The 12,785-nt window shown below is 44.8% G+C and overlaps 1 protein-coding gene across 2 annotated transcripts in view; it reads right to left on the reverse strand.

The window, feature by feature from the left end:
• tmem259 (transmembrane protein 259) overlaps window positions 1–12,785 on the reverse strand; it is an 83,720-nt gene that overhangs the window by 37,332 nt on the left and 33,603 nt on the right. The window contains exons 2-3 of one of the 2 annotated variants that reach the window (XM_086004823.1): window positions 7,492–7,743; window positions 1,326–1,449 (exon numbers count right to left, since the gene is read on the reverse strand). In XM_086004823.1, the coding sequence (XP_085860949.1) occupies window positions 1,326–1,449; window positions 7,492–7,743 (376 nt within the window). Of the gene's footprint in view, window positions 1–1,271; window positions 1,450–7,491; window positions 7,744–12,785 lie in introns of both variants that reach the window. The other variant, XM_086004822.1, reaches the window with a different exon arrangement.

The raw sequence follows: 12,785 nt of genomic DNA on the forward strand, positions 1-12,785 counted from the left end.
AATTGTCTATACAAAGGTTATCCAGATCTCTATTTAAAACCCAAGTGATACGCACGTGGATGGAGAGAGGTGGTTAGCAGTGAGTCCTTTCAGGCTCAAATTAAATAACTACGGTATTGTCCAGGAATTGGAGCGATATAAAGTTCTACTGCAGTCACTTGAGCCAGAAACAAAGTTAACACTCAAAACAGCACAATGACTTCATGCCAATCTTGTCACTATAATTTCGGTAAGTCATAAGGGTGGGTGTGGGAATTTTCAGACGGTGTCCACTTAATTTGTGAAAAAACACCCAGCAATACAAATTGTACATTTTTCCCTTCCCAATTTGGGTTGTGCCTGCAGTGTGCATTACAACACTAGGGTGAAGTTCTGGAGTTTGCAGTAAGTCACCGGTGGCGATGGAAGCAATTTATGGTGATTAAAAGCATCATATATTAGAACATGTTAGCTTGTGTGATTTTACAGACAGTATATTGATACCAATACAGGAAACTTTGTGCTATCCGGAGGTGAGCTATCCGGCAATCGGGAGCCACCGGCAAAAATCAGCCGCCGTTTTTTATTCTTTGTTTGTTTTTTTTGCTTTGTTTGAACAGTCAAGCTGTGCAAGGTCTGTAGCTATAGCAACAGCTTCAGCTACAGAGCTTTAGGGCCACACCCGAGTGTTTAGAAGCTGTTGCTAAGCAACAGTGTTTGTTGTCAAATGCGGAGATAAGAATCTCCATATCTCTCAACATTAACTCTGGAGAGTACGGCAGTTTTGAGGCAACGGCAGCAGCTTGGTCCCGTGGGTGCCGGATAGCACAAAGTTTCCTGTACATTAAATAAGACTAGTAACAACAAAGTGTAACTCAAGCAACTGGCTATGTTTTAACAGATTAATACACAGTGTTAGTTTCTGAATCGGAAAGGTAAAAAGGATATGCCTCAGTTTCTGCTTTAGATGCCCGAAGCAAATACAGAAAACCGAGTTTGGAACTGCTAGAGTTTGTGAAAAGCACTAAAGCTGTGACATGCAATTAATGAGTTTTGCAAAAGTTATAAAAAGAAGTTATTTCACACTTCTAAATCGAGGCAATTTTCTTCTCAGCTCAAATAAACTATCCATTATCAGGCAGTATTTCACCAAAATAGAGGAGTGTGATTAGCAATTATATAACTCTTTAAGGTGACCAAATGAGAGTCCTACCCAACTGAAGATTGCGAGAGATGCTGGAAGCAGGTTGGAAAGAAGGGGGAAAGAATAGCTTGAATCACTAAAATTTTACCTGCTCTCGTTAGCATCTCAAACTCGGAGATTGTTTCCTGCAGAGGCTGCATACCTTTAGTAGGTGCCTCAGTGAACGAGAGCCCCTGGCTATCATTCTGTACCACCTGCGTTACAACTTCTGCTTTATTTCCAAGTGAGGGCTTTAAGAACACTTTGGGCTCTATGTCCAGTTCAAACTGTGAAAAGGAGCAGAAAGGCAAAAAAGAGTCAGGCACAAATTTGTCACAAAGCAAAAAGAAAAACACAAGTGTTGAAAATGCATAGCAGGTAGGCCAGCATCTGAAAGAGAAAGACAGGTTAACAGTTTGGGTGGAATCTTCAATCGTTTCTGATCCAAAAATAACCTTCCCGGGAACCAAAGAGACTTCAGCATTTACTGATAGCATTGTCACAGGTGTTGTCACAGGTGTTAACACTGTACTGGTTTGCAAAACTTTGAACACATCTTATTGGCTATTACATTTATTATGCCAACAAAGTGGTGTTTGTAATATAGCCCAGAGACCACTTGCGGCACCCTGCCGCCTCTTTCATTTGTGGCCCACAGACCTGCTGCATCTGAGCCACCAGTCAAGACTTGCCTGGCTATTGGTTGCTGGAATTCAGTGCTGTTCACTCTGCTTTTGCTAGGGAGCAAGAAAAAGAGGCAATGAAATCTTATTATGAAGCAAGGTTGTCCAAGCTTCACTCTGAGAAAGTGTAAATAGCACATTCAAAGAGAAATGTTGGTCCTACAGTTTTTGATTTTGTCTTTCTGTATGGAAGTCTACAATTGGAAGAGCTATGAGTCACAGGTGCAGATCGGCATTCCATCACTTGATGGTACAGCATTCCCGAGTAGCCAAAAAATTTAATTTTTGTAGTGCTCCTCAAATGTAGGAAGACATCTCAAAGCACTTTAGAGTTAGGACAAAACAGTGGGCACAACCCTAGCTAGAAGGGAGCCATTTAGCCCATCACATCTATGCCCAGCTCTTTTGCCAGAATAATCCAAGACTGATCACACTGCCCATCGCTCTGCATATTCTCGTTTCAAATATTCATCCACTTTTCCCTTAAAAGATGCCTCAACTACTCTCTGCAGCAAAGCATTCCATACTTCAACAACTCTCCTTGTAAACCTTTCCCCTCGCTCTCAGTGACAAGTTTGAATTGATGACTCAGTCACCGATTCCAGCACCGACCCCTGGGATCCGTCACTTCCAATTCTTCTTTAATCTGAGCAAACCCCATTAACCCTAACCCTTTGTTTCTTGTCCATCAACTAACTCTCTACCCATGTTGCTACATATCTTTTTATACCATATTTGAATTTTTATTCGAAGCATCTTTGAAAGACGTTCTGAAAAATCCAAATACACTAAATCTACTACATTCCCTATATCTATATGGTAACTTATTAAAAAAAAATTAAGTTTGTCAAATATTACTTGCTTTTAATAAATCCATGCTGACTGTCCTCAATTATCCCATGCCTTTCTAAATGGTCGCTAATTTGATCACAATAGATTCCAAGGGTTTACCCACAATTGACATTTGACTGATTTGCAGATTGTTAGGGTGGGGGCGCAGTCAAGGGTTTTGGGGAGGTTTTTAAAAATTAGTGAGGGAAGGAGAGGGAAATATTTGGTAAAGCAAGGGAACGAAGTTGGGAGTTCCACAGGAGAGGAGCACAGTGGCTGAACAAACCATCAAAGGTAGACTAGAAGACAAGGAGAAACCTGATGTTAGTGGAGTTGAAAGTATATGAGAGGGATTCAAAGCTGGAGAGGATATGGCTTTGGGAATGGCAGACTTTGTGCAAGATATGGTTGGGATTTTGGCCCTCAACAAGTTAGTAACGCTTAATATATAAAGTTTCCATTATACTCAACCAGACAATCATTAATACACACAACCATTTCCTATTCCAATTTCAATCCGGAAAATTATAATATATACATACACACATATATATGCAATGTATACACAAATATACAAACATATATACAGGCACATGAATTGTCCATGGCTTTGGCAAGTCAGTTGATGAAGGATTTTATTTAATACAAACGAGATGGCGATGAAGCTGGGAGAGATATTTCAGCAATTTCAGTTGTGTACTTCATATTCATCATAAATATAAAAATTAGTGTGCTATACTGCAAAAGACATCAAGGTTAATCTTGCAGCTTTAAGTGGGAAATTATGGCCAGCATAAACAAACTGCCAAAGTACAGTACGGGCACATCAAGTGGATATCAATTTGCAGTAAGCCATTCAGGCTGTTGTGTGCAGTTGCCCACCACAAACATTATACGGAGAACTGCGCAGTTTGGTCCTGGGAATAAAGTGAAGGCTTGATTACTGAACTGGGGGGGGGGGGGGGGGGGGAAGAGACTGGAACACATTCCGACACAGCTTGTAAGCTAAATTATGAAGCTGCCCTGAAGATAAATTGGTGACTAAGACAGCTCAGACCTTATCTGCTCCAAAATAATCTCCAATTGCGTGTGGCATTTACATGATAAAATAATCGCAAATCCTAGGTGTACATTAAAAATGGATGCGTGCTAGAAGTGAAATATTACAATGCTTGAAATTTTACTTGTATGTTCATAAAATAAACTTGCGTTCAATAAAATAAAGCAATTTACCTTTTCTGCTTTTTATTAATGTGTTTTTTTTTGCTGACACAGTAGATGGTCATCAATTGTGACACAGTAGATGGTCAGCCCACATCGGGCCAAAAGTAGGTTTTACTTTACCAACTTATACAGGGTATAACCATTGCATCTACATGCTGTTGTCAGTAATGCTTCAGTAAGCGTAATGGTGCGTGTGTGGAATTTTCCGATTGTCTTCACTTCAACTGTGACAAACAGGTAGCAGGATAATTATAGATTGTCCTTCCAAACTCGAATGGTGTCTGGAGAGAGCATTTAGAGCTGTATAACACTAGGGTGAAATAGTGGTGGCTACAGGTCTGTCAATGGTGGTGGTGGTGCAGTAGTGGCAGGATGAATTTAGCATGTTGCACAAGAGGCATTAGGGTGATCTTTTCCCCAGGACCTAATGTACAAATACATTAAATACACCTAGAGATTATATTGTACCTGGCAACAAACTCCCTTTTCTGCACCAGAAATATCTATCAGATGTCCACATACCCAGATTATGTCAAACCCTCAATATGTAAGTACAGTGAAGTCCAACGTTTATTCAAAACTGATACAAGCAAATAGATATCAAGCCACTGCAATCGGGTGCTGTAGCATTCCAGTTATATTAAAAACTACTTTTACGCAAAGTGTCAAGTTGGATTCAAAACTGGTTCGGAGACAGGAAGCAGAGGGCAATAGTTGATGGGTGTTTTTGTGACTGGAAGGCTGTTTCCAGTGGGGTTCCGCAGGGCTCAGTACTAGGTCCCTTGCTTTTTGTGGTATATATCAATGATCTAGACTTGAATATAGGGGGTATGATTAAGAAGTTTGCAGATGATACTAAAATCGGCTGTGTGGTTGATACTGAAGGAGGAAGCTGTAGACTGCAGGAAGATATCAATAAATTGGTCAGGTGGGCAGAGCATTGGCAAATGGAATTCAATCCGGAGAAGTGTGAGGTAATGCATTTGGGGAGGGCTAACAAGGAAAGGGAATACACATTAAATGGTAGGACACTGAGTAATGTAGAGGAACAAAGGGATCTTGGAGTGCATGTCCACAGATCCCTGAAGGTAGCAGACCAGGTAGATAAGGTGGTTAAGAAGGCATACGAATGTTTGCCTTTATTAGCCGTGGCATAGAATACAAAAGCAGGGGGGGGGGGTGATGCTTCAACTGCATAAAACACTAGTTAGGCCTCAGCTAGATTACTGCATACAGTTCTGGTCACCACATTACAGGAAAGATGTGATTGCACTAGAGAGGGTACAGAGGAGATTTACAAGGATGTTGCCGGGAGTAGAGAATCTTAGCTATGAGGAAAGACTGGGTTTGTTTTCCTTGGAACAGAGGAGGCTGAGGGGAGACCTTAGAGGTGTATAAAATTATGAGGGGCCTAGATAAAGTGGATAGAAAGGACCTATTTCCCTTAGAGGGGTCAAAAGCCAGGGAGCACAGATTTAAAGTAATTGGTGGAAGGTTTAGAGGGGATTTGAGGGGAAATTTCTTCACCCAGAGGGTTGTGGGGGTCTGGAACTCACTGCCTGAAAGGGTGGTAGAGGCAGAAATCCTAACCACATTTAAAAAGCACTTGGATGTGCACTTGGGATGGTGTAACCTGCAAGGCTACAGACCAAGAGCTGGGAAGTGGGATTAGGCTCGATTCCTTTTTGTTGGCCGGTGCAGACACGATGGGCTGGCCGAAATGACCTCCTTCCGTGCTGTAACTTTATATATGATATATAGTCAAGATGGCGGCCGAGACGGTCTGGTGCTAGTGCGCTCTCCCTGCTTCGGGCGGCCCACTCTCGCCGCTCGCTCCCGCAACCGGAGCGAAGTGTTCGGTGAGTTGGGCGGAGGCAGCGCAGTGCGGCGAGCAGCAGCCACGGCGACCCGCAGCTCCTCGGTGGGAAGGCATTCCGACTGGGAGGAGGGGAGACGAGCATGGCGGCCAGAGGCCGGACTGTGAGAAGCAGGCCCCAAGCCGTCGGACCGTGGAGCCGGCGACGGTGAGGAGGAGGCCGCGGTGACCGGAGCATTCACATCCCGACGATGTGTTCAGCGAGTCGGGTGGAGGCAGCGCAGCGCAATGAGCAGCAGCCACGACGACCCGCTGCAGCACATCGGCCGGCAGCTCCATGGCGGGAAGCTCGCAGTCCGACTGGGAGGAGGGGAGCCGGGCATGGCGGCCAGAGGTCGGATCGTGAGCGGGAGAAGGCGGCCACCACACGTGGAGCCGGCAACAGTGAGGAGGAGGCCGCGGTGACGAGGAGGACGGAGCGGCTGAGGGACATCGTGCTCCCACTGCCACTGGAAGCCATTGAACTGACTTTCTGAACACGGCGCTGTAAGAATAGCTGACGTGTCCCTACGGGGAGTAAGCATTCCATTGTACTTGTACTGGTTACATATGGCAAATAAAATTGAATTGAATCGATTCTATGAACTCTTTTGTCCATCCTGATCGACTACACAGAAAAGCTTTAACAGAAGCCAGAGAAGTACTGCCCAATACCTATGCATCCCATAGGCCACTTTTGGCTCACTTCCCTTCATCTGTGCACCTCAGCAGATTTATCACTCCACGCACTCCAGAGTCTCCATCAGCACTGGAACGTTTGCAGTTCTGGGACTTATTGCTATTCCCTCGACTTATCTAGCTGTCCAGTGAAAGAAGGCGCGAGAATGCTATTATGAGCTGGGACATCCCACCATCCGCAATCCAAGTGAAAGAGTTCTATTACAAAACCACAGTGCCTATAGTGTTAATAGAACTCAGCTCTCTCTTTTTTCCCCTCTTCCTGTGGGAGCTATTTAGCCTCCACTCAACAACTGTCCCTGGCGGACTAAATTCAAGCATGTGGGTCTCAACAAAATACTTGAGTCACACTAACTTCAGAAGTTTCCAAGCTTTTTGTCTACATAGGTGCATATTGTGGAGCCTCGAGGGCAGCATTTAAAGATATACTCATCCATGTCATCATTTGCCGATACCAACAAATCTAGGTGTTATCCATCAATGAGGCAACAATGCTAGAAACAGGCCTTTCCAAACCTTCAGCTCCACAACATTCAAACAGGCAAATAACAAATAGAAGTACAAATAGGAGTTTCCTGGGCCACAGGCTGGACAGCTCTGCCTTGGGTAGTTTTAATCAGGGGACTGGTCCAGGAATAGTGCTCACTAAAATTTATAGATCACAACTCCAGTCCAGCGCACACAAAAATATATTTATTTCACCCTTTTCTGTACTTTTTTCCTTCTTTCCCCACAGTTAACCTCTTGTCAGCTGGAACTGAGAGATAACACAGGCTACAATACACTAATACTGTTAAGTGACCAAGATCAGGGCTAGTGTGGAAAAAGGTTTTTCTTATATCCCCACTTTCCTTTATTATTCAATTTTTTTTCACTTGCTATTTCATTCCTGACTAATTATAAACTTGCTGCATGGAAACTTCAAATGACTTTTTTTAATGGAAACTTCAAATTGACGTTCTCGCCAAAGCTGAATCAAAATAAATGTTCATGCATTTATTATACTTGGCGCACTACATTCTGAGCAGTTATCGCACCTGTATAGAACTGTTGTCAAACATTTCTATGGTCAGCTCCTCTTCATCTTCTGCTGGCTCCTTCACCAAGCCTGCAAAGTTTTCTGATTCGTAGAACTGAAGGAAAATGGGGGCACGGCTAGAATTGCGTTGGATTTCTACACGGAGGATCCCATCCCGTGGCCACTTCTCACGGACATGCTCCAAGCAATTGATTGGAGAGCGGGAAAAGGCAATATGAATGTAAGCTAAAATAAAAAGAACAAAGAGAGCCTGGAAAGGAAAGAAAAAGACACAATTAGTATTTTCTCAGAAAGCACATGGTAAGAGTTTTTTGGGAGAGATGGAGTGGGGAGATTTTAATTATGTACATAACTAACCTAATCCACACTAGGATAAAACGACATAGCTGAGATTACCAAGCTTCTTTGTGGGATGTGAAATACCAGTCTATTATCTATTTCCCCATTATACTTCAGAACTAGAATTCCTTCAGAATAATATTCCATAATAATGATCAGCTCATGTAAGATAAAGCCCAGCTTTCTCCCCATAACTTTCAACGGCACCATCATTGCAGAGTCGCTCACTGTTAACATCCTGGAGTTCACCATTGACCAGAAACTTAACTGGATCAGCCATTTCAACACTGTGGCTACAAAAGCAGGGTAGAGGCTTGGAAGTTTGGAATGAGTGTGTCCCACCTTCTGAGCATTCAAAGCCTCTCCACCATCTACAAGGTAAAAGTCAGGAGTGTGATGGAATATTCACCACTCACTTGTGTGGGTACAGCTGCAACAAAGTTCAAGAAGCTCGACACCATTCAGGACAGATCATACACTTGATCAGTGTCCTTGCCATTGGACTCAATATGCAGACCCTGCAATACTGGCACACTGTGGCTACAGTATATACCATCTATAGGATGCACTGCAGCAACACACCAAGGTTACTTGGACTGAACCTCCCTCCCCTGCGACCTCTACCAACAAGACGGCCAAGAGCAGCTATGCCATGGGAACACCATCACCTGCAAGTTCCCGTCCAAGTTACACACCATCCAGACTTGGACATATACAGTCAATCCTTCATCGTTGCTGGGGCAGAATCCTAGGATTCCCTACCCAACACCCTTGTGGGTGCATCATAACTAGAACTGTAGTTGTTCAAGGAAAATGTCCACCACCAGCTTCTCAGGTCAACTAAATATGTGCAGCAAATATGGCTTTGCCAGAGTCAACATCAACAACTTGTATTTATATAGCGCCTTTAACGTAGTAAAACGTCCCAAGATGTTTCACAGGAAACTTTGTGCTATCCGGCACCGACGGGACAGAGCTGTTGCAGTTCCCTCAAAACTGCCGGACACTCCAGCGCTAATGTTGAAACATACGGAGATTTTCAGCTCCGTGTGAATCAACAAACCCTGGCAACAGCTTCTAAACAGTCGGCAAGCGTCCCTGTAGCGTCTCTAGCTGAAGCTGTTGCTTAGCTACAGACCTTGCAGAGCTTGACTGTTGAGAAAAAAGCAACGAAAAGAAAAAAAACGGCTCCTGATTTTTGCCGGTGGCTCGAGCTTGCCGGACATTTAGCCTCCGGATAACACAAAGTTTCCTGTATAAAACAAAAAAAAGGGTCAAAGAGGTAGGTTTTAAGGAACGTCTTAAAGGAGGAAAAGGAGGTAGAGAAGTTTAGGGAGGGAATTCCAGTGCTTAGGGCCTAGACAACAGAAGGCATGGCCACCAATGGTTGAGCGATTATATTCAGGGGTGCTCAAGAGGGCAGAATTGGAAGAGTTCAGATATCATGGGGGGTGGAGAAGATTACAGAGATAGGGAGGAGCGAGGCCATGGAGAAGTTTGAAAACAAGGATGAGAATTTTGAATTTGAGGCGTTGCTTAACCAGGAGCCAATGCAGGTCATCGAGCACAGGGGTGATGGGTGAATGGGACTTGGTGCGAGTTAGGACACGGGCAGCCGAGTTTTGGATGACCTCAACTTTACGTAGGGTAGAACATGGGAAGCCAGCCAGGAGTGCGTTGAAGAGTCAAGTCTAGGAGGTAACAGAGACATGGATGAGGGTTTCAGCAGTGAATGAGCTGAGGCAAGAGCGGAGATGGGCAATGTTACAGAGATGGAAATAGGCGGTCTTAGTTATGCCACGACGATGTGGTCGGAAGAAAGGAGGGAGAGAGAAGACGAGAAACTACAGATCAGTTAGCCAGACATCAGTAGTAGGAAAAATGCTAGAATCTATTATTAAGGACGTGGTAACATGGCACTTAGAAAATAAGGAGGCTTCGGCAGAGTCAACACAGATTTAAGAAAGGGAAATCGTGTTTGACAAATCTGTTCGTTTTTTGAGGTAATAACTAGCAGAATAGAAAAGGGGGAACCAGTGGATGTGTTGTATTTGGATTTTCAGAAGGCATTTGATAAGGTGCCACACAAGAGGTTATTAAACAAAATTAGGGCTCATGCGATTGGGGGTAATATATTAGCATGGATTGAGGATTGTTTAACGGACAGAAAACAGAGTAGGAATAAATGGGTCATTTTCGGGTTGGCAGGTTGTAACTAGTGGGGTACCACAAGGATCAGTGCTTGGGCCTCAGCTATTCACAATCGATATCAATGATTTGGATGCGGGGACCAAATGTAATATATCCAAGTTTGCTGCTGATATAACGCTAGGTGGGAATGCAAGTTGTGAGGAGGATGCAAAGAGGCTTCAAGGGGATATAGACAGGTTAAGTGAAGGGGCAAGAACATGGCAAATGGACTATAATGTGGAGAAATGTGAAATTATCCACTTTGGTAGGAAAAATAGAAAAGCAGAGTATTTTTTAAATGGCGAGATATTGGGAAATGTTGGTGTTCAGAGGGACCTGGGTGTCCTTGTGCATGAATCACTGAAAGTTAACATGCAGGTACAGCAAGCAATTAGGAAAGCAAATGGTATGTTGGCCTTTATTACAAGAGGATTTGAGTACAAGAGTAAAGACGTCTTACTGCAATTATATAGGGCCCTGGTGGGAGCACACCTGGAGTATCTTATTTAGTTTTGGTCTCCTTACCCAAGGAAGGATATAATTGCCATAGAGGGAGTGCAACGAAGGTTCACCAGACTGGTTCCTGAGATGGGGGGATTGTCCTATGAGGAGAGATTGAGTAGACTAGGCCTATATTCTCTAGAGTTTAGAAGAATGAGAGGTGATCTCATTGAAACATACAAAATTCTTACAGGGCTTGACAGGGTAGATGCAGTGAAGATGTTTCCCCTGGCTGGGGAGTCTAGAACCAGGGGTCAGTCTCAGAATAATGGGTCGGCCATTCAGGACTAAGATGAGGAGAAATTTCTTCACTCAGAGGGTGGTGAATCTTTGGAATTCTCTACCCCAGAGGGCTGTGGAGGCTCAGTCATTGAGGATATTCAAGACAGAGAGCGATAGATTTTTGAATTTAAGGGAATCAAGGGATATGGGGATAGTGCAGGAAAGTGGAGAGGAGGTAGAAGATCAGACGTGGTCTTATTAAATGGCACAGCAGGCTCGAAGGGCCAAATGGCCGACTCCTATTTCTTATGGAAGCTCATTTCAGGGTCAAATATGACACCAAGGTTGCGAACAGTGTGATTCAGCCTCAAACAGATGTTAGGGAGAGGGATGGAGTCAGTGACTAGGGAACGGAGTTTGTGGCGGGGGCCGAAAACAATGGCTTTGGTCTTCCCAATATTTAATTGGAGAAAATTTCTGCTCATCCAGAACTGGATGTCAGTCTGACATTGTAGTGACCGTGGAGGGGTCGAGAGAAGTGGTGGTGAGGTAAAGCTGGGTGTCGTCAGCATACATGTGGAAACTGACACTGCTTTCGGATGATGTCGCCAAGGGACAGCATGTAGATGAGAAATAGGAGGGGGGCCAAGGATAGATCCTTGGGGGACACCAGATGTAACGATGCGAGAGCAGGAAGAGAAGCCATTGCAGGTGATTCTCTGGCTATGATTAGATAGATAAGAATGGAACCAGGCGAGTGCAGTCCCACCCAGCTGGACGACGGTTGAGGCGTTGGAGGAGGATGGAGTGGTCAACCGTGTCAAAGGCTGCAGACAAGTCAAGAAGAACGAGGAGGGATAGTTTACCTTTGTCACAGTCACACAGGTTGTCATTTGTGACTTTGATGAGAGCCGTTTCGGTACTGTGGCAGAGGCAGAAACCTGATTGGAAGGGTTCAAACAGGAGTTGCGGGAAAGATGGGCACGGATTTGGGAGGCGACAACACGTTCAAGGTCTTTCGAGGAAAGGGAGGTTGGAGATGGGGCAGTAGTTTGCAAGGACGGAGGGGTCAAGGGTTGGTTTTTTGAGGGGAGGGCTGATGACGGCAGATTTGAGAGAGGGGGACAGTACCTGAGGAGAGAGAACTGTTAACTCTGTCAGCTAACATGGGAGCCAGAAAAGGAAGTTGCGTGGTCAGCAGTTTGGTGGGAATAGAGTCGAGGGAGCAGGAAGTGGATCTCATGGACAAGATGAGCACGGAGAGGTCATGAGGAGAGATTGGAGAGAAACTGGAGAAAGATGTGCATTCAGGGCTAGGGCAGGGGGGAATCTTAGAGGAAGTTTGGCCCGGTGGGCATGGGGAAGGAAGGAAAGTGGCAGAGACAGCTGAACAGATGGTCTCAATCACAGAATCACAGAAACCCCACAGTGCAGATAGAGGCCATTTCGGCCCATCGAGCCTGCACCGACACATATCCCACCCGATCCCCGTAACCCCTCCACCAACACATATCCCACCCTATCCCCGTAACCCCATGTATTTAATCCCCCTAACACTAGGGTCAATTTAACATAGCCAATCAACCTAACCTGCACATCTTTGGACTGTGGGAGGAAACCGGAGCACCCGGAGAAAACCCACGCAAACACGGGGAGAATGTGCAAACTCCACACAGACAGTCACCCGAAGCCGGATTCGAACCCGGGTCCCTGGCACTGTGAGGCAACAGTGCTAACCACTATGCCACCGTGCTGCCCCATCTTAGAGACAAAAGTCCATGAGCTCCTCACACTGGTTGTCGGAAGTGAGGGGCGAGGGGTTTAAGAAGACGGTTAGCAGTAGTGAATAGAAGCCGGATTTTATCTTTGTATTCCAGAATAATTCTGGAATAGTGAGCAATTTTGGCAGACGAGAGCAGGACCTGTTAATGCTTTATGTGGCCCAGCCAGATCTGGCGGTGAATGGCTAAACCAGTTGTCCGCCATATTCGTTCAAGTCTGCGTCCCTTGGACATAAAGGAGCGAAGGTGAGGGCTGTAC

This window comes from Somniosus microcephalus, chromosome 13 (genome assembly GCF_052327205.1).
Source record: "Somniosus microcephalus isolate GS21.2 chromosome 13, FLI_Smic_1.0, whole genome shotgun sequence".
In the NCBI taxonomy this organism is placed as follows: Eukaryota; Metazoa; Chordata; class Chondrichthyes; order Squaliformes; family Somniosidae; genus Somniosus; species Somniosus microcephalus.